General features: G+C 44.1%; 1 protein-coding gene across 1 annotated transcript in view; it reads left to right on the top strand.

Annotated features, from left to right (window-relative positions):
• BARX2 (BARX homeobox 2) overlaps positions 1-20,444 on the top strand; it is a 35,398-nt gene extending 14,954 nt beyond the window's left edge. The window contains exons 2-4 of the mRNA XM_075774824.1: positions 15,864-16,161; positions 18,745-18,829; positions 20,155-20,444. Coding sequence (XP_075630939.1) covers positions 15,864-16,161; positions 18,745-18,829; positions 20,155-20,406 — 635 coding nt within the window. The 3' untranslated portion in view covers positions 20,407-20,444. The remainder of the gene's footprint in view (positions 1-15,863; positions 16,162-18,744; positions 18,830-20,154) is intronic.
• Positions 20,445-20,758: the final 314 nt, after the last annotated feature.

Here is a 20,758-nt window from a genome sequence, read left to right as displayed (position 1 = left end):
TCTCCCCTCAGCACAAGCTATGTCTGAAAATGTTTGAATTCAAGTCGAACTTTCGAACCCATGACGTCAAGTTGGTTTGGAATTAGGCAAAACCAGTTTGCCCATCCCTCGTTGTAAAAGGGTTAATCCTCTAAACTATTGAGAGGCAAGGGCAGGGAATTATGAAAGGAGCCCCTGTTTTATAAGCATTTGTATTGCCAGTGCTTGAATACCTGTAATAAGTAGGTTGCTTCTGTGCTTAACTGCATTTTACATGCTGACGATGGATGATGTGTCTTATTGTAGAAGCCATTTATTTTTATTTGGTCTCCTCACCCAAGCAGTACTGCAAATGAGATGTTAACGTTTTGGTGGGAGTATCTTTTATTTCCAACAGGCTAATGAAAGGTAACCCACAAAGAGGGGAAAATAATTAAAATTATGCGGGGTTTTTTTCATCTTTGTAATGTGTGCAAAGACAATTCACATGGATTTTTGTTTTAATACAGGATTTTTCTTTTTCTTTAGAGATACTTATTTTGCTCCCTCCAAGTTGGAAAGGAGGAGGAATGTGTGTCAGTCTGAAACTTTATTAATTTGGAAGGGATAAGCTATTCAAATGCCTTAAACTCAGTCTTTGGTTTAATAATTAATTTTTAATAAAGGACTAAAATAATTTGAAATCTTCAGTTATTTTGAGCCAATTCTTGTATCGCATTATAAGTTTCTAATTTTGCTTTAGTTTTAGTTGCACTTTTTCCCCCCACTATGTCATTTTGTATATGTAAAGGAGGTGGTGGTGGAGTATTTGTGGCGGTCCGAATACCCAGGGTAGGTGGAGAAGAGATCTTTTTATTAAACCAACTATGTATCTGTATGCATTCATCTAACTTCAAGATTTTCATTTCTATAGAATGATTTACTAAAGGAAGGAGGAAAAATACTTAAAGCACTCTTGAATTAATTGGAGAAAATCTATTTCAAGACAGTGAAATTGGTTGCAGTGTCCAAGCAAGTATTTCTAAGGCTCTACATAAACTGAAAGACCTTGGATCTGGCTTCCCAGCAGATCCTCTGGGATGGAAACAGAGACAGCTATAGGCATGGCATCGATACTTCAAGAGAGAGAAAAAGATGAGTAGGATTTAATATTTTTTTTTTAGGTTAGAATTTAAGCACTTTTTCATATATGATTCACCAAACATAAATTAAAGGCTCATTTACCTCTTGGAATTTACCCCTTGTAACTATTATGCCACTGCTGAGCAAAGCAAACCAATTCAACTTGATGGATCGGTACCGTTGGTTGCTTTTCATCAGATAGATAGCAGTAAACACCAATAATTGTGTAAATTCTCTGGACAGAGTATCTAATAACATTCCAGGTGGGATATGGCTCCCAGTTCAAAGCTTAATGAAAACACTTGGCAATGTAAAGAGTCTCAGCGGGGAGAGCATGGAAATACCAAATCTAAGATGTGTTTCATCCCAGCAGTGCCACATAAAGGAGTCTGGTCGTGATGGTGTTGGAGAAATACCAAAAATATTCCCTGCAGACTTACTTCTTTACATGACCATCATGTAAAAATTGGCAGCCATGTCTGATCTTTGGCAGAATATCTTTCTTGGTTTAGAAGAACTTTAAAAAAAAAAAAAAGATAATTTTAGTTTGAAAAACCATATGCTGCATATGTGCCTGTTATTGGAGGAGATCCTGTGGAAACATTGCCGGTTGCACAATAACAGGATACATGCATTGCTTCAATATTAACATATATATTAATGGCACCTTAAGGAATTTCGTAACCATATGACACAAAAGAGAGTTCTCAATGCAGTGCTCATGCAATCTATTAATGGGAAATGTCTTCTGCAAGCTGTGACATACTAACACCTCTGCCTCCCCTTGTGGCTTCCGTTTGAGGACTTTCCAGAGCATACAACAACCTTGTTGTGGTAGGTATTATCATCCTCACTTTGCATGTGGGGAAAACAGAAGTCGAGCGAGATTCAGGGACTTGGCTGAGATTGTACATTAAGGCAGCGACAGGGTTGCAAACACTATGCCTGATGTCCTCTTTCCCCAAAATCTACATTTAAGTGAACAGAACTTTGTTCTTTTGGCCCTTGATGGGGCAGGTGAGAGTAAGTAAAGTCAGTGGGAATGAGACAACGTTCCCACCAGCCTGGAGTTTCTAATGGTAGCGGGAACTGTACGCCCACACGTGTGTGGAGGGAAGAAAGGCCTGCATTGTTTTTTTGCATACTGACTTTTGTGATTGGTATTTAAATGAGATTGTCTAGTCAGAGATGTACCTATGGAACATGGTGATGCTGCATTCCTCAGTGATGGGAGCTATAGGAGAAACAGAGGTAAATAGTGTGCTGATGAAAACCAGAGATGGGTGATAACCAAAGCGTTGACTCAAAGCCCTCCAAACCGTAGGGTGACGGAGGGTCGCCCATCTGGATCCCTAGATCTGAGCATTTCTAGAGGCAGGTTTGTAGTTCTAGATTGGAGCTGTTGGAAACAGGTGTCCTTCTAACATTTCTGTCCATAATGGCATTGATTCACAATTAAAGCTAGCAGAATTTGAGCACTGCAGAAACCTAATTCATTCCCTTATCATTAATTAGGGCCTATCTCCACTCTAAGTCTAATCTGTATTTGTCTGGAGATGTGAAAACACCGTCTCCTTGGCTGACTTCCTGTCAGAACAGGAAAAAAAAACCCAGCATGCTGATGTCTGACATGAGTGAGGGCTCGTATTCTTTGGAGATCAGGACAGCTAGAGCTCACCAACTGGAATTTCTGGCTTATCCTTCCACCTGTGCTGTGGTATGGGGAACTTGGTATCTGAGAAAACCTTGTCATCGCTTTTCTGACATATAAGTTGTTGCATGCCTCCAAAGTGCTTTGCAACTCTAAGGTTGACATTTTTCTCATGGAACTACTTATGCTGGGTGCGTCCATTTTGAGACTGCCCATCCTTGAGACATTTTTCAGCTTGCTTTTTGAGGTTAGATGAATTTCAATAGGAGCGAAACTTGGTTTGTGCTTCAGCTGAATAAAACCAAACCACCACCCATCCTGAAATGGATAGCCTGGGTCTCAGCTACTATAAATCAGACTGGTTTTGATGTTGGGGGCTATGCAAGCTTGTACAGGCTGAAGATCTGGTGCAGACGCTACACCCTGTTACAGGGTGGATGGAGTTGTTGTTGGAGTACCCTGTGTCCTTCTCCACTGAGTAATTGTCTATTCTGCTTGTTGCTTACCTCCGTTTTCCTGCTACAGACCAACCCCATAGATGCGTTGTCTGCTCTGCTTGTGTTTTCATCCACTGGCTGTACTTGGCAGTGAAAATACATGTGCAACACTGCAGTCTGACATGCTCTTTCCATGATGTCTGTAGTAGTGGATGCAGCTTTCCTTGTCCTCACTCCTGGGCCACAGGGCAGGCTAACAAAGTGCAGATGTTGGAATGGAATATCAGTTTGCCTGGAGACTGGGGGTGTAACTGATGCGAGCATCCCACCTCCCCGTGTCCATATTGAATAGTCTCGGCTGCAGGTAGAGGCAGCGATGGAGCCGTATGACCGAGGGTTCTTGCAAGATCTTCAGCTCGTGACTAACTTTATATAATGTAGACAGTCCTACTGAAGTCAAGGGCCCTGCTTTGGGAATGAAGTTGCCAGTGCTGATTTTTAGCAAGTTGTAGAATGGTTTGCAATGAATCTATAAACTGGAAATTCAGCATATTTTTTTTTTCCCCATCCAAAAAGTGAAATCTTAGCTGTCCTTGATTCTTTCTCATTTGGGTTAAGATTCAATCCGTGGGGTGACATGGGTGTGCTGTTATTTGATGTGGAGGGAATAAAAATAGCCATGCCCTGGGCTGGTGGAAGCTATGACATAGTCTTTGTCAGCTTATTCAACCAAAAAAATCAGGTTTGGATGAAATCCTTAGCCCAATGTGCTCTAGACTCTGATAATAAGGCTTCAGCTTCCTGGAATAATACCATGATGTGCATTATGCTTAGCTTTATTCCCTGTACATGTCTCTCCTCCTTACCATAGCCACAAGAGCCGGGTTAAGATCGCTGATTTAATTGGCAAACACAAAGGATAGACAGGCTGTGAACAAAACCTGCTCGTGTATCATTTGCATCCTTCTAAATTGCATTGTTTGTGCAGCTGTTCAGCCAAATCAACCACAGAGTTTATTTTTGTCCGTAGAGGAAACAGAGATGAGTTTTCTCTCTGTTAGGGCAGATGCAAGATCAAAGAATCATATATGCAGCTCAGAGAGACCAACCTCTCTGCTAAACATGTCCTGATGGGGGCAAGATTATCAATAGAGAGACCCTTGAGATGATAAGCCATGATTACAAGAGGCAATGACTTTGCCAAGATGTGACAGGTCTCTTTCAGGTTAACGCTGGTCCTTGCTGAAGTTCCCCTTTCATTTCAGTGTGGAGGAAAAGAGGAGGGTGTCTGTGTATTTTAAACACTGATCTACTCTTCTCCCGAGAAGAAAAAAGCATTTTCCAAAAGATCCATCAGGCAAAATTTACACAGTCTGGTGTTTAGAAACAATCAAACTCTCTTTCTTCCCATGTGTCACTCACCAGAGTGTTTTAGAGGCTCGGAGCAGGAAGAGGTAGTGATATTTATGGCAAGCCTTTTGCTGGAGCTCACACAAGGGTGGGCTTGAGAAACCTGAAGAGTGCTTTTGTGTGCATGGCTAGTCAGCTGTCCAAAGCTAGTGTTTGCTTATGGATGTTGTGATAATAATTAACAGAGCAGGAAGTGAAGGACTTATTGATTTATGCTTGCATGGTATTATGCGTTTGAACTTGGACAGAAACTGTGAAATCCTCAGAGAAGGCAGACTTATTTATCAAACGTGTAAGGATATAAAAATGGTCATAATGTGTCAGTCCAAAGTCCATATAGACTCATATCCTGGACAGTGGCCACTAAGAGATACCTAGGGAGCAATATAAAGAACAGAACGTGACTTATCCTTCCATTAAACTCTGCCCTCTCAGCTCTGGTAATCTGTTTCCAGATCGAAGTCCAAATCTTGCTCCTTGACCGTTGACACCATCTGGACAGAGGATTGGATTTGGCCTCCTACGTTTCTGACCGCTGTCCCAAGATGTCTAGTCATCTGGCTGTCATCAGTAAAGACAGAAACTTGTTGCAACTTAAGCTTAGACACCCTGAGAGTTGTGTCGTCTCAGTGCAGTGTTGCTCCTCCACCCCCAATAGACAAGACCAGAGACTGTCTGTAAATCCATTCCTTCTAGCTATTTGATTCTGCAATCTTTTGGCTACTTTGCTTGCTAAATCTGGTTTCAACAAGTGATGAGCTCTAGAGTTGAGTCTTTTACACTCAATAATGGAGGCAACACTTGGCTGAAGTATTTAACATGACTTAGTTCAAAAGAGCGAGTTTCAAACTGAAGTTGGCTTAATGGAACCAAAGTGTCCCTTGATACAGTTATGGTAAATGAGCTGGTGGCTTGTATCCCAGTAACTTTCCTGCACCGTCTGAATACTGTCGTTTATGGAGATGTGCTTGTGTTTATTTCTGTGGGACTAATGTGGCCTGGTCTTAAAACTCCCTCAGAGTCCAAACATTAAGGGCCTGGAATGGAGGTTCGTGTCCGAACCCACCCTCCATTTGGAGCCCTTTCCAGTCGTGATGGCCTTGGGCCCATGTATCCAAATAGGACTAATCTGCTTGGGTTCACCAAGTAGGATTTAAAGGGATCATCTGCTAAAGATAAGGAATCCCAGACAGAATCGCTTTTCTGTAGCCTCCGACAGAGAGCAGGCTCAGTTTGCCTGAAGAGTATGGATTTGAGTCAAGGGGGGGCTCCCTTCCAAAAGGCTGGTTGCCGTTTGAATATGTGAAGCAGAATAATTCAAAATAGAGAAGTTATGCGTGTTCTTCTGATTCATTCTCCACTGATTAAGCCAGAGTGCTATTACATTTGCTACAAAGGATTTCTTGAGTGCCAGCCAAATAGATTCTTTAAATGCTTCTTAAAAAAAATAATAATCTTCTATATATAAATTTTCTTCTTCATTGAGGATCTGACAAGCTCCTGGCACACTCTGCTATTTGACAGACAGCCTGGAAGAAAGGCCGCTGTGTGCAAGGAGAACAATCTACAGCACCCAGGTGGTGCTTGCTTATATCTTTCCAGCAATTGAGAAGAAACCTAGCAGCTAAACATTGCTATCCTGTGATAACAGGAAACCACGGCAGAGTGACTAGCCCCGGGACAGCAGCACAACCAGGTCTTTGGACTCCAGGTTCAACGTGCATTCCTATCTCCTCCCCTGTCAGTACAGCCCTTCAACAAAGCCAGCTTGTTATGGTGGGTATCGCCAACCCTGCCAGAAGAACCCTGGTGCCATCCTTCAGGGATCTGGCATCCCTGGAGACGTTGATGCTGTAGGTGAATTTTTGGATTGTGTTTATAAGATAGATAATTGCCCCACATCCAGTCCTGTGGCAGCAGGGAGTGAGACAAATTCTTGTTCAGGGAGGCTCTCAGGCTCGTCATTTGTTCAAGGCCGATTACTTACTGTGTGTACGGTTTCTTAAACATGTGAAAAAGCACAATATAAATATCAAATGTCATTATTAAGTAAGGATTAATTATCTTTCTGGTTAGTTTTTGTGAAAGCCTCCGGCATGCATACCTCAGATGCATTCAAACTTATTAATTACTGTTATTATGTAGCAGTTGTAATGAAACATTATGTTGATAAATTGCTAATGGGGACAGGCTTGAAACAGAAAACCTGGATCTCACAGCTCTAAGCACTGAGGAAATTTCACTTGTGGCTTTGAAATTGGGCTATACTTAACCACAGATCTAAGTGCCCCACAGCTTGGGGAACAGCAGCTGAAGCTTGTGTCCACCTCCACTCACGCCTGGGTACCTGCACAGGTAGTTGTGTGATGAGAGATACTTTGAGGAAGAACACCTTTCAGCTGCAATATCTTATATTCATTATTCTAAAAGTTAACATTTGCAGGCATCAGGGATTTTGTTTGCAACTGACTTAGCTGAAAACCCACCCCCTCAAAAAAATATGATTGAACATAAAAGTGACTGTTCTCTAATGTGCCTAGGGAAGGTAAAATAGGACTCCTGGGTGAGCCGTAATTTTCCCCCACCTGAGAAGCTGTTGTCAAAAATTACCACTTGATAAGTTGCCACTTTTTTTCCCCACTTACGCTTGGCTCATCACAGAAGGTACAGACTCCTGAAGAACTGGCCTTCAGTCACAATGCCCTAAAAAGGATCATTTTAGCTGTGCTAAAATTAGCTGCGTTCATTTTTATTTCTTTTTTGTTTTCCTCCTGTGGACACATGCGTGTGACATCCTGGCTCCACTGAAGCTGATGGGTGTTTTGCCATGGACATCAGTTGGGTCTGGATTCTTCCACAACAGAGAGAAGCCCTTTGCTACCAAGCAGACTTTTTGCTGCATAGCTGAGCTGCATTTATTTTTTTGCAAAATTCGTGGTCCTTGTCGGGCTAGTAGGGTTCACTGAATTGAAGTGGAAATAGAATATGGTGTGAACTCCACCTGCAGCCTTTCATTGAGGAGCGGCTGAACTTTACTCCAAGGAACTGAATACTATTTTGGAGTACCCCAATGTGTCTCTGTGCTCCTTAGATTTCTGGGTTGATTTTCAGAGTTGTCTGATCTGCTTTCCTGTAGCCTCTGTGACACTCATGATTCCCATGGAAACTTTGGCTCTGTGCATTTGGGCTGAGTCTTCAGACTATTTCTGGAAGCTTTCAAAATGTCTCACAAGTGCCTTTCAGCTCTGCTCATGTGCAGAGACTTTGGCTCTTGCTTGGCTACAACTGATTTCCACATGTAACCAAACAAAAAGAGAGCTAGTAGAAAAAAGAAACAACAAAACCAAAGACAGACAAATCTTCCCTCCCAAAACAGTGCTAACTCTTAGTTAAGTGACCAAACTCTTAGGTGCTGGGATGCTGGAGAAGAGGAATGGCAATAAAGAGCATTCTCAAGCATTCCCAGTTCCAGAATTCCTATTTAATATGCAATAGCCACGGAAAGTCTAATTATAGAGTTGAGATACGGCACGTTTAAAGGGTCTGAGGATCGCATGCAGGTTTTCCAGCTATTTCAATATTCAAAGAAGGGCAAGCTCTGCAGGGTTGTCTTACAGTAAGACTGGAAAGAATGAGAAGAGAATCAACGTCTGAACTGGTTAATGCAAAGGATTCCTGACAAATTATCTGTCACCACCTCTCTAGCCAAGCTTTGTTTTACAGGGATGCTAAAAACATTTACATCCATACTTAGGTACCACCTCTGGGCTTGAGGGTCAGTTGACTTGTGCAGGGGAAAGCTTCAGGAAGATTTTGTGGCTATGCCTGAACTCCTGGCCCATTAGGAGAGGATACAAGAGGGGTAGATAGCTCTGAAAGACCATCTGTGTCAATGTGTTGCAAGAGCTGCTCCATGCAAATACAACCGACTCATGTCTTGGAAACTGTCAGGCTGTCAACACAGTGTTCACAACCTAATTAGCCCACCTCTCTTCAGGCCATAATTAGCTCAGGTGCAATCATACCCTGGCATGGCTGTGCTGCTTCCCATTCTAGAGATAGCTGAGGGATCTGTGCACAGCAGCACGCTGCATAGCGTAAACATCACTCGGGTCATTTTTTTAACTTGGGATTCAAGTGTTTGTTAATGATAGCACTCCAGTGAGCAGGGCTTCTAGGAAAGGACTGGATCTTCGGCTATTTGCAAGGAGGGAGACCTGGTTATTTCCCTTCAACCCTCTCCTAAGCACTTGTTCCTAAGGGAAAATGAATTTGCCTAGTGTATGCCCAGCCCCTTGCTGTTCTTCTCTTTCCTCTTGCCTTTATGTCCTTATCATAGAATCACAGAATGGTTTGGATTGGAAGGGACCTTCAAGCCCATCTAGCTCCAAGCCCCTGCCATGGGCAAGGACACCTTCCACCAGACCAGGTTGCCCAAAGCCCCATCCAACCTGGCCTTGAACACTTCCAGGGATGGGGCATCCACAACTTCTCTGGGCAACCTGTGCCAGTGCCTCACCACCCTCATAGTGAAGATTTTCTTCCTAAAATCTAAATCTCCCCTCCTTCAGCTTAAAGCCTTTAGCCTTTGTTCTATCACTACCTGCCCTTGTAAACAGTCCCTCTGCTTTTATGGGGGCACTTGGTGGAGCACAGCATTGATCCTGGGAAGAACCTGATGCAAGCTGCCTTCTAGTAGTTAATAATCATAAAGCGGAGCTTAAGGAAAACATTATGGGTAGATGAGTGCAGTATTTTTACTTACACAGTGGCTTAAGTTTTTTGTGTGTTATTGGATAATATAATGCAATTGCAAATAAGCGAAGTATCTTGGTATAACAATGCCTGTAAAAACACAACATCAGCACAGGGAAGAGACGAGAAGGAATCTCACTGGGGAGGTGCTTAGTCAGTGTTAAACTTGGCAGCTCAAGGGTACGGTTCTGCTGGCAAGGGCACTGGCAGAGGGGGACTCTGTGTGCGTGTGTCTGTCCCACCGCCTCTTGCCTTGACTGACCGCTTGATTGCTTTCATGATAGGTGCATTCAGCAAGAGAGCTGACAGTGTGGCTAGGCGACGATGCAATGCTGGATGTAGGCTGAGACAAGCCCTGCCAGGTGAGGGAAAGTCATCTTTCCAGGAAAGACAGGTGGCAGTGCCCAGGGAGACACTGATTCCACGCTTGCCAATGCTCAGGGTGCTGGGAGTCAGCAAAGGGGAGGCGAGGACATGCAGGAAGAGGCACTCATGTCTGGGGGCTTCTCAGGGCCTGAGCCTGTTAAGATGGAGCAGAGAAGGCTTAAATCCAATGTCAGCAAAAACAGATGGAGTAAGGGCTAACCTGAAAGCAAGAATTGCTTTGCTACCCTCAGCGGGGTTTCTGATGGACAAGAGAGATGCTGCAGGTCCACGTGGTACGTGCTGGCTGAGGAACCTAAGCATGTGTAAGAGCCATGCTCGGTCTCTAACCAGCCTTTGACTACCTCTAGCAACTACAAGGCACAGGACCCCACGCTGACCTGGGAGGACATCCTGTGTCCTGGTGTATGGAGCGGGTGTTTGGCTGTTGTCTTAAACCAGTTGACTCCTGGGCCACATTGAGTTTCTGAATTGTATCGGGTCTGTGCTCCGCTCTGGCTTGCCTCCGCTCCTGCAGAGGCTGGTGGTAGAGTTTAGCCAAGATCCGTGGGAATGGCATGGCTGGGAAATCTCGGCTTTTGGGCATCTGCACTGGAAAAAGTAGATGTAACGCCATCGTCACTAAAGAAACTGTGTATGGTTGAACTTATTCTCAACATTTCCTTGCTTCTTTGCTTCTTCTTTTCCTTTGCTTCACTTAGGGCTTGCTCCTTCAGCAAAATGAAGTTCTTTCCTAAATGAACTCAACTCCTTCTTGGTTCCCTTTTGTTTTGACACTCAGGAGACAGCAGATTTATAGACCTTCCTGAGTCGTAAGTTCATTTTCTTTTCTTATTTACCTTTCACTGCAGCCCATTCTGAGTGAGATTTCATTCTGCCTCCGAGCAGGGCTGACCTGCCAAGAGGAGCTGATCCATAAATCTTTCCTTCCTTTTTCTTTCTTTCCAAAACAGAATTAGCTGAGTTTGCCTAGAAGGAAAACTGTTCTGCCATTGCCGCCAGCCAAACAGTGCAATTAATTAGTGCTTTCCCTTTTCTCTTCCCTCTAGTCTGTGTCTGCTGGGGTTGAAAGTAAGCCAGGGAGGAGGGGGAGGGGGAAAAAAAGGGGGAAAAGATTTGTTTGAGGTATTTATTTTTAATTAAAACTTTTGCAAGGTGATCTGGGGTAGTGGTGGTGTTCCTAGTGGTCCTAAGAACTTTAATCGAAATGTCCCAGCAGATGAGTAAGAGATAACTTCAGGTCGGTCTGATGAAAAGCAAGTGTTCCCAATTCCTGTTCCTGTTGCTGGAGCCAGCGTGGTGAGGCCTGAGTCTTGCTGCTTTACCCCTTCTGCTCACACCTGGGGTAAGAGGGAGTAAAAGGCTGACACACTGCAGATTTACACCTGGGATATCAGCTTGTTTTGGCTAGTAAAAATTGACATTCCTGACTGGAACCTTCTGAGAAAATGGGATGATTCTCTGTCCTCCTTCTTGGTGTTGCTGCTGAAAAGCAAAAAAAAATAAGAAAAAAAAAATCTTTGGATGCATTAGATCATGATGCATTTCTAGGACAAATACTTTACATGTAATTAGGAAATGGGAGTCCAGGGTTCTTCCAGAGCTGCATGGCTGGAGTAAGCCAATTCATTTCAAGGTGGTGTGGTCTGTGTATTGTGCAAAGGTGGATCTATTATTCACTGTACGGTGGCTGCCAGCATGGCCTGATTTAAATAGCAAAGTAAAATGTTTTCAGATCCTTAGAAAACACTCTGCAGATCCATCCTTTTTATTTTTAGCTCTTGGTTAGTTTTAGCAACTGAGTGGCCAGATGTTAGCTTTATGGAGATGGACAGAAATAAGAGCTTTCTTGCTGCTTGAAATTGAGACTATTCAAATGCTTAAAAAATAACTACAGGAAAACTTCTGTTGCTTAAGCACGGCTCCCTCAGTTGTGCATGGTATGAAGTATGGATTATACTAATACTTCCAAAGTATTTGAGAAGTATTCAGCAGCAAAGTGAGCCTGAGACTGCCCTAGACTTTGAGGTGATTAAGGCTCTTCTAATAGATAAAACTAGGACTTTTCTGTATAAAACCACATAGGAAGAGACCACTGTCCCTATGAAGAGCATCAAGACCTCCTGAGTCCTAAACTGCTGGTGGCTTCACCATTGGAGTGTGCTGCCTCTTGATTGTTTGAGATGGAAACAATAAAACACTTGAGGTCTGTTGCTAGGGTAGGAAACTAACTCCTCATTTTCTGGCTTATAAGGGCCACTTTTTGGTTTTCATGTGCAAAAGACCAGTGGGTCGGGATTGGAAAAGGTGCTCAGACGACAATGCAGGAAACTATGTGTTCCACTGAAACTGTTCTGAAAGGCAGGTACGGAAAGGAGGAGCGCTTCATTTCCATTCCTTCCCATTTTGGGAGACAGAGCATGTCACAACAGTGCTGAGCAGACAAGAGCTGCTTGCCAGCATTTAATTTGTTGAAGGTTAAGAAATTACTCCGTTCTTACAATACCATGTCAGTCTAGAAATACCTTTGAACTCTGGGGGATGTGAAATTTAGATCTAGCCTCAGATTTCATAGAGTTTGGAAGACAAGGCATTATCAGGGTAAGAACTGCATGGATGGTTTAAGGGGACTCATGTTAATAGTGTGCCTAGAGACAATGGACTGGCTCAACTTCAGCTGCCTTTGAACTTTGGGATAACTAGATCCAGAACAGGACACTGAATGTAGGCTTTTTTCTTTGTAATCTAGAAGCTAGCTAGTGCAATGTAGAGCCTAGCTATTTCTGCTTTACTCTGTCTGCAAGGGGAGTTGGCTGCTAAAGCATCGCCCCCTTTCTGGCCAGCAGCTTTCCCCCCAGAAAATATCTGCAGCCTTGAACCCCACGTCCTTCTCTAAACACTATCCCTACACTATGCCCTATAACCATCCTGTGTCCTCATCAGGCTGAAGGCAGAAAGCTGAGAAGTCTTGTGTATGGCTGGGCTGAACATCAGCAGATGCTTTCATTATTTACGATGGTTTCTAAAAGCACTGTTGCAACTGTTGGTGTCAAACCATAAGCAAAGGCTTCTCTTATGAGCACAAATGATAAACAAATATAAGACACTTGGTGTCAACAGCCTCGCAAATCTGTTCACCACCTGGAGCTCGAAGCAACTCAGCAGTTGCAAACCACTACTTGCACAGAAGTAGGACAGCGGTTTCAGAAGTGCTGTAAGTAAATAGGTGTCCTGACGTGAGCACCAAAAATAAGCGCATGCTGAGCTTTTCTGAGCGTTTGGCCAGGTCACAGCTGCTGGCTGCTGAACACTTTGGAAAATGTATCCCCTCATTCAGGTGCTCAGCACTTGAAAATGTGGACTTGAACAACTCCAGTGTCATCTGCTTTTCTAATAACCAACCACTGTTTTACCCTACAAAACCAGCAAGTTCTCGCTGGTGAACCTGGAAGGAGGAAAGCAGTTATGTTATTCCTGATCCTACCTGATTATTAGAAAAATAGCCTGAAGAGATTTTTCTCTGTTTGATGGAGGCAGATCTTAAGCTTTGGGACTGTTGTAGCTAGCCTCCCCCCACCCCGAGCAGTCCCACATGCTGCTACCATGCCATACGGGAAAGCAAATATCCCTGATTGCTTTGATATCAAATACCTTTTGCTGACCTCCCTTGAAGAGAGTTCCTTGTAAAAATGCTTTTGTCCGGAGGTTTCAGTCACTTGGAGCCTTGCAGGGTTTTCTGAGCTCTGGTGATTTATTACTCCTTAGTAATCTTGTGGTTTATGGAGAGCCCTGCTGGAAATATACAGGGGTACAAGGGTAAAAGTATCAATTAACCAGTGATCTGGTGCCAAAAGCCACCCGTGTGCAAGGACAGGGTTTCAGGCTATGAGATAAGGCTCAGAGAATGAACCTGCAGGGGAGCTGGAGCTCTGTGATGGGAAGATTTGAACCAGGACCCCCTAACAGCAGGATATGGGTATATAACATAAGACTGGATCCACTCCTTTATGGTGTGTAAGCGAGGGCATCAGTTTTCAGTCTCCTTATTCAGAGCAGGTTGGAACTGGGATCCGTGAAGGATCCATTCTCTTAGAGCTTCTGTGAAGGAGCGCAGTAGTGCAGAAGGGCTAAGTCCTGGGGCTGCTGCCAGATGAAGAACATCAACACGCCTCATCACTCACATCTCGTATGGTGGAGGTAGCTTCAGGGTTCCTGTGTAGGACTTGCAATGGAGGTGCCCTTCAAGAAGGGAAGAGGGGCCGATTCTTTTCAGCAAATATGGCTGAAACAGAGGAAGTTGTCATTCTATTGGGAGGTCACGATGGCAGAAACTAACCATAGTGGGTATTGGCGAGGAGGATATAGACTATGGGATTAGGAGCTGTTTTACCTTCTGTGGTGTCAGTGGGTGCATAAATATCAGTGAGGGCAGGATTAGTAGTGTAAAGCAAAGGACAGCGTGCTCTATACTAATTTATGATCTTTGAACAGCCACTGAAGTTGTAAATCGAGGCAGAATTTCTGCCAGGTTACTTGGTGATGCTGTAGATCAGCATGGTCTTCAGCTGAAAAAAATCCACAGAAAGAAAAGGTAGGTAACACTGTACACAAGCTAAAGATTGGGTTGGCAATTCTGATCTCATCTCTCAAGTACTTCCTTCGTGGTTTAAGTGGAATAATTCAAATTTAATGGAAATATTTTGATTTTTAGTGTTGCAGAGATGTGGAGGAGAAAGCAAAGCTTAAGTTCCAGTCTGCCTAAACCTCAGTCTGTAGTCACAGTCTTGCACAACTTGCAGTGGTTGTGGAGAGAAGCGACGATCAACAAGCTGTGCAATTCTTTCATGTACTGTGTGCAGTGCAGCTTACCTGGGACCTGATTTATGCGATCACAAACCTTTATTCGGGGGAGGAGGGTAAGGAATACAGGTCATCAGCAGGCCAGGCTGGCAACTCTTTTCTTCCACTGTGACGGGTTACTCACCGAAATAGACTCATTGAGGTCTATAGATCATTATTTTCATTAGTGGTGATTCATATTAAGAGTTTCACAATCAGACCTGCTGGTGTAATATGTTCCTTTCCAGAGCACTATTTATCTAAAGATCTCAGAATTGTGTACGTTAAACTTTAATCCATGTTTTACCACCAGTGAAGTAGGTAAGGAGAATTGTTTCCATTTTGCAAATGAGGTAAACTGAGGTACGGAGCAAGAAAGAGACTTGCCCAAGACTGTGCAGGTTGGTTGCAAAGTAGTATAAAGCGCCATCTTGCAACAAGTGTGCGTTTCTCATATGTGGCCCTATTTCTCTGCCCAAATTTTAAAGGAACATTTGATTTCCTGGGGCTAAGGCTGAGCAGGAATCTGTCTCTAGCTGTAAATTGAGAAGGTCTGATGTGAATCAGAACTTCCTCTAGCGTTTGGGAATGTTTAGATTTGTCATCCCAGACTGGCCCTGACCTGAAAGGGTTGAAGCAGAACTGTGGGTTTGTTTTTAGGGCTGGTACCAACTGGTTGATATAAGATGTAAAGTTAAGAGTCAGTGAAGAACTCCTCTTCTGATCTATTCATCCTCATCTGCCCACGTGGTCAACAGGGTCAGTATAGACAGCGGAGGATGAAAGTGCAATTCATCTGACCCTTTCAGTCACCTACTAGAGGATGAGATGAGTTGTGACTTGGAGTCCATTGTCTGTCGCCTGTAAAAGGAGATTAGGTGTCTGTCCCAAGTGAACCCTGTCCTAGTGTCCCAGAGTTGCATGAATGGGGACAAATTTAATCATTTGCTGTGTTTAATCTCTTGTGGTAATTAGACAGATGACTGTGTTATAATAGGTCTTAAAAAAAAAAAAAAAAAAAAGAAGAAATCAATGGAGATGCAGGCCTTCCTTTCCCTGTGCTAGGGAAACATGCACCAAGACTCCCAGCCCAAGGAAAGCTATGCAATTTGGGAGAAGGAACAGGTCCAGAGAGGAGAATTGACTTGCTGGTGGTCATTTAACAAGTGAAAGGCAGAGCCGGAAAAGGTGTTCCTCTCTCCCTGTTCTCTCCAGTGCTCCCATTATTACTTAACCATATTGCCACTGAGCTGGCCTTTATCCACCTCTGCTTCCTTCCCTGCTAGGCTCCCCTTCTCTGAGGGCGTATCCTCTCATCTCCGTCATCACCAGGCAGCCCTCTGTGGTCCCTCACCTCGTCCCAGCTGCCACCAGCTCCCGCGTGCTGCCAGCCCAGCCCTCCACGGGGACTGCAAGCTCAGAGACACCCACCAGTGAGACTCATGCCAGCAGCGAGTCGGAGGCAGAGCAGCCCGCGCCTCGGTTGAAAAAGCCACGCCGGAGTAGGACCATCTTCACGGAGCTCCAGCTGATGGGCTTGGAGAAGAAATTCCAGAAGCAGAAGTATCTCTCTACCCCTGACAGGTAAGTCAGTCTCTCACACTAGGAAAAGGAATGAGCAAAAGGGCTGCTCTAGCCCTGCTTGGCTGTCCCCGTATTGAACGCTCCCTGGCTGTAGCGTGCTGCCTTCTAGCTCTGCAAACATGCCTCTGCCATTGACCAAGGACACAGGCAGATGACCAGATTCAATTTCAAGGCTAACTTTTTGTGGGATCAAAGGTGACATGGGTAGATTATATCAATGGAAATGCCACATGGTGATGATATACGTGCTTGCTAGCAGGCATCCAGGCTCAGAGATAGGCGAGGTCCGGAGTAGAAGGCTCTCTGCCTTTCCCATTCCTGCTGCACACTTGAAAAATGGTGGAGTCTGTCTCATCCTGGGATCTGGTGCTGGATAGCTGTGTCTCCATGGTGGCTGAGAGGTTGGCTGTAGCTTCAGCTGGCTGCTGAACTATCTTTCATCTAGCAAACTTGGGCAGCAATTCAATGAGAAGGCGTTGGCCTGTCCGTCAGCTTGGAAAACTGAGCTAGGGTTGCGTAGAGTTGAAGGCTACCTTGCCCTTGTGAAGGCACAGGCAAGTACCGTGTCTTTGTGAAGGAAAAGGCAAGTTCGTAGGGACTACTTGGTGCCAAATGAACAAACCAAATAAGGAAAGGTTTCATCTGTTTTAAAGCCTTTGAATCCTACTCTGCAAATTTAAATTACAGGAAGAAGTCCTGTCCAATTCCTATTAAGTTTATAAACCTAGAGAGGGTTGGAAAGGTACACCAGACCTTGAACTCCACAGATGGCAGTGTCCCAATATTTAAATTGGTTTTAAAGATTGGCATTGTCCGCTCATCCTGCCTGTCACCAAAGCCAAGGATCGCAGCTAGACCAATTTTCATGGGCACAGCCAGGCTGTCTCATCCAGTTTCAGAGTTCCTAATACTCCTGTACCGACTCCTTGGAGCTTCACGTAGCCAGATGGTTAACACCGTTCATGAAGCACCCAAGGCTGTTAATTAATTTTGTGGTATGACTGTTCCTTGGCTTTGTACGTGTTTGAGGCTGATGAGCAATTCCTGTCCATGTACTACTTCCCCTGTTTGTTTCCTGAGGTTTCTAGGCAGTGCTGGTTACAGTAACGTGTGTGGCAAGAGATGGTAACTGGTTGCAGGTAATCAAAGTGTGATAAGACATGTGCACTAAGGCAAGAGTTAGTCAGGCAGTGTTTTTCTCTGTCAGCTCATGGCTGGAAACGTGATGGGGAAGCAATGGGTTGTGATTTGCATTCACTCCTGCAGCTTTTGGCCTGGGCACAAGATTGTACTGCTTGGAGGGCAGCTGAAGCACCTGGTTTGTTAGGAGTGAAGGAGAGCAGTACAATGGGATAATGCCTCTGCTGGATTCTGCTTCCCCAATAACAGTGATAGTATCTTTAAGTCAATGGGAAATCTCACAGACATTATGTGCTGCATAAGCAGCCGGCAAACCGAGCCGGTAAGTCTAGAGTGAATCCACAGTTGGGGGGGAAAGCATGAATCTGTGAGCGTGCATTTGAGTACAGAGAGCTGGTGTGGGGGACGTAGGTGTTTGTAAATGTAGGAGTGAGTCTGACTGCCCTAGGAGCCCAGCTGAAACAAAAGTTTTATTGTGAAAAACTTGGCCTTGACAAATGTGTTTCCCCATCCAGAGGCGGGGAAATAATTTCCAAAAAGCTCACACAATCCAGAACACCTTGGAATGTGACTCTGAGTTTGAGCTGTCCCACCTGCAGGACTTGCGTGACTCTGTGGGGCACTTGTCCAGCGTTGTTGAGGATTTCCAACTCCGTCCGTTGTGCAATGCCATTACAACACTGCCAGATGCACGGTGCTATCACCTGTGGGGAAGGATAAAGAGTTACTCTGAGCTGCATTTGCTTCATATCCTGGGTTTTAATATAGAAATAATGAATGGTTTCAGATGAATTTGCACAGGTTGGAGATTTGTGGAGGATGAATCAGGATTATGGGCTGTCTGCCATATATACCCTTAAGCTAAACGCGCAAATAATAAATTCATTTATAAGCCTAAATTGCCTATAATAGCAGAATGCATGAGAAATTAATAGATTTAGATGTACTACTACTCTGTGAGAAATGAGAAAGTATTATTATCCCCATTATGTAGGTAGTGAAGAAGAAATATGATACAAAGAGCAGCACATTCAAAGGCAGACTGATGCTGGGTGTCTTGGTTCTTACGTGTTTGCTTCGTACACCATAGACCTGTTTTTCAGGGATGCGGTGTACCAGTAGCTCCCTGCTCCATGTACAAACGTGGACTGTCAGCAGTTGGAGTACAGCAGGCTTGTGTTTCAAAGAGGGCAGGCAAACTTCTGAAAACACCTAAATATTCTTGTTTCTTCCATAAGAGCATCTATCTTTACATCCTAAATTCACAGTGCTTTACCACTTTTGTCTGACCCTTTCTCAAAACAACAGATTAGAGAGACAAAAAGCCATCTCTTCTGGCGGTCCTGCTGGTGTATGCTCTTACAGTTTTGGATTGGCTGCACCTGGCATCTGAGCTCCTCTTCTCCTCCGTGAACTCATTTCAATCTCTGTCTTGTGTCCCAGGCTTGACTTAGCCCAATCATTGGGGCTGACTCAGCTCCAGGTGAAGACGTGGTACCAGAACCGTAGGATGAAGTGGAAGAAAATGGTAAGTGGTTTGTTACCATTTCCCCATGGTCCTTAAAAACTGATTTCAAAAGAACAGATTTGGAAGCTGAGCATAGTGTCAGTGACCTGTGTCTGCTTATACCAAATTTTCTTTTATTCTTGATCACTTAGAAACATTCTCTTTTTAAAAATGTTTATACTGCAACATATGTGGTGGGCTAGGGAGACCATAGGCAGTAGGAAGTATACAAGGCAAAGGGATGAAAGAAATTAGAACAGAACAGAGGGAAGAACCAAAATATCTCCCTCTGCATTTTTGGCATTCCTGTGATCTTCATACTTGTGGGATTGGTAGTGTGCATAGACGAAAAAGATTGTATTGCTCCATGGAAACCAATGCAGTTTTGAGAGCTAATATCATTAATTCTTGCTTTTCATATCTTCCTTTCACCTCTTTCACTTATTCTCAGCTTCATGGCCCTTTTCCAGTAAAAATGCTTTTAGAAAGGACAACTGTCTGATAAATCCTGGTGGGAACCATGTTGCTGTGACATTCTCCAGTGGAGATGTTTATGCATTCTGATCTGGGAGAGGAGATGCAGATCTAGACTGTAACTATGAGTGTATGTGACAGCTGCAGAAGTTACTGCCACAAAACAAATTTGGGATTAGCTTGACTACAGATCGCTGGTTGGAAGTGTCTTGTTGCTGCAGTGATGAGGTGAAGGGAGAGGGAATTAAACATAGGAACAGACCCATTTTGCTGACTCCCACCTTTTACACAGATGAGTGGGGTCTGATGTATTTTAATGCAGGTGTTACAAAAAAAAAAAAAGGCTATTTCAGAAACTGAAGAGGTTGGAGGAAAGGCAGTCAGAGGACATTCTGGCTAAGGTTTATGACTGTTCTTACTTGGGCTTTGAATAAAACAAACACTCGGGAAAGAAACTGAATTCTGTGTAAAATCTCCTCTGTAGTGTTGAGGACTGTGCCTAGGTTGCTTTTGGGCCTCCCGTAGGAACTGACTTAGACCTCCAGAGTTCTGGGTGTCCTTGTGAGTAACATTTGCATTTCATTTTAATTATATGAGATAATGCATGAGCTCACACCATGAATGCAGGGCATTTCTATGAGGCTGAAATGGTGACCAAGTCATGGATTAACTGGAGTTACATCCTTCTGGACAGGGTGCTGGGCAATCTTGTCTAGATGCTGCTTTTGCCTAGATGAAGCTTTTGCCAAGAAAAGTCGGACCAGGTGATCCTTGAGGTCCCTTACAACCTGGTATTCTATGATTCTTCTCTAAAGGATGTCTCACAGCAGCAGAGTTCAGATTGATCCTGACAGTTCATCTCTTTTCTCCAGGTGCTGAAGGGTGGACAGGAAGCTCCAACGAAGCCCAAAGGCCGTCCAAAGAAAAACTCTATTCCCACCTCGGAGGAGATTGAAGCAGAAGAGAAAATGAACAGCCAGGCTCAGAGTCAGGAGCTGGAGGGATCTCAAGCCCCTGAGGAGCCTAAATTGGCAGAGGAGAAGCCAGAAGTCTCTTTGGAGACAGAGAAGTCTCCAGAACATATACCAGAGCCCTCCTCAGAGGAGACTACGCCATTAAGTTAAAAAGGAAAGCAAGGAGGGAAAGGGGAAAAAAGGTGGGGGGGGAGGGGGAAGAAAAAAAAAGAGAAAAGAGAAAAACCAAAACCAAATATATATATATGTGTGTGTGTATATATATATATTTAAATATGTATGTAATTGTGTGTGTGTACATATATATATAAATATATATATATATGTAGACCTTGTGTATAAGTCTAAAGATCGGTCACTTTGTGCCTTTGGGAATCAGCCATCATGGGCCACGGTGGAACAAAGACGTCCCGTGTGAGTGGCGACGGCCCGTCCCTCCAGCGGTGTGCGTGAGCCTTCCCCACCGATAGTGACGGTAGGCCCTGAACATGTTTCCAGAGAA

The sequence above is a fragment of the Balearica regulorum genome, chromosome 23 (assembly GCF_011004875.1).
Source record: "Balearica regulorum gibbericeps isolate bBalReg1 chromosome 23, bBalReg1.pri, whole genome shotgun sequence".
Lineage (NCBI taxonomy): Eukaryota > Metazoa > Chordata > Aves > Gruiformes > Gruidae > Balearica > Balearica regulorum.
This window is presented reverse-complemented; position numbering and strand designations above follow the sequence as displayed.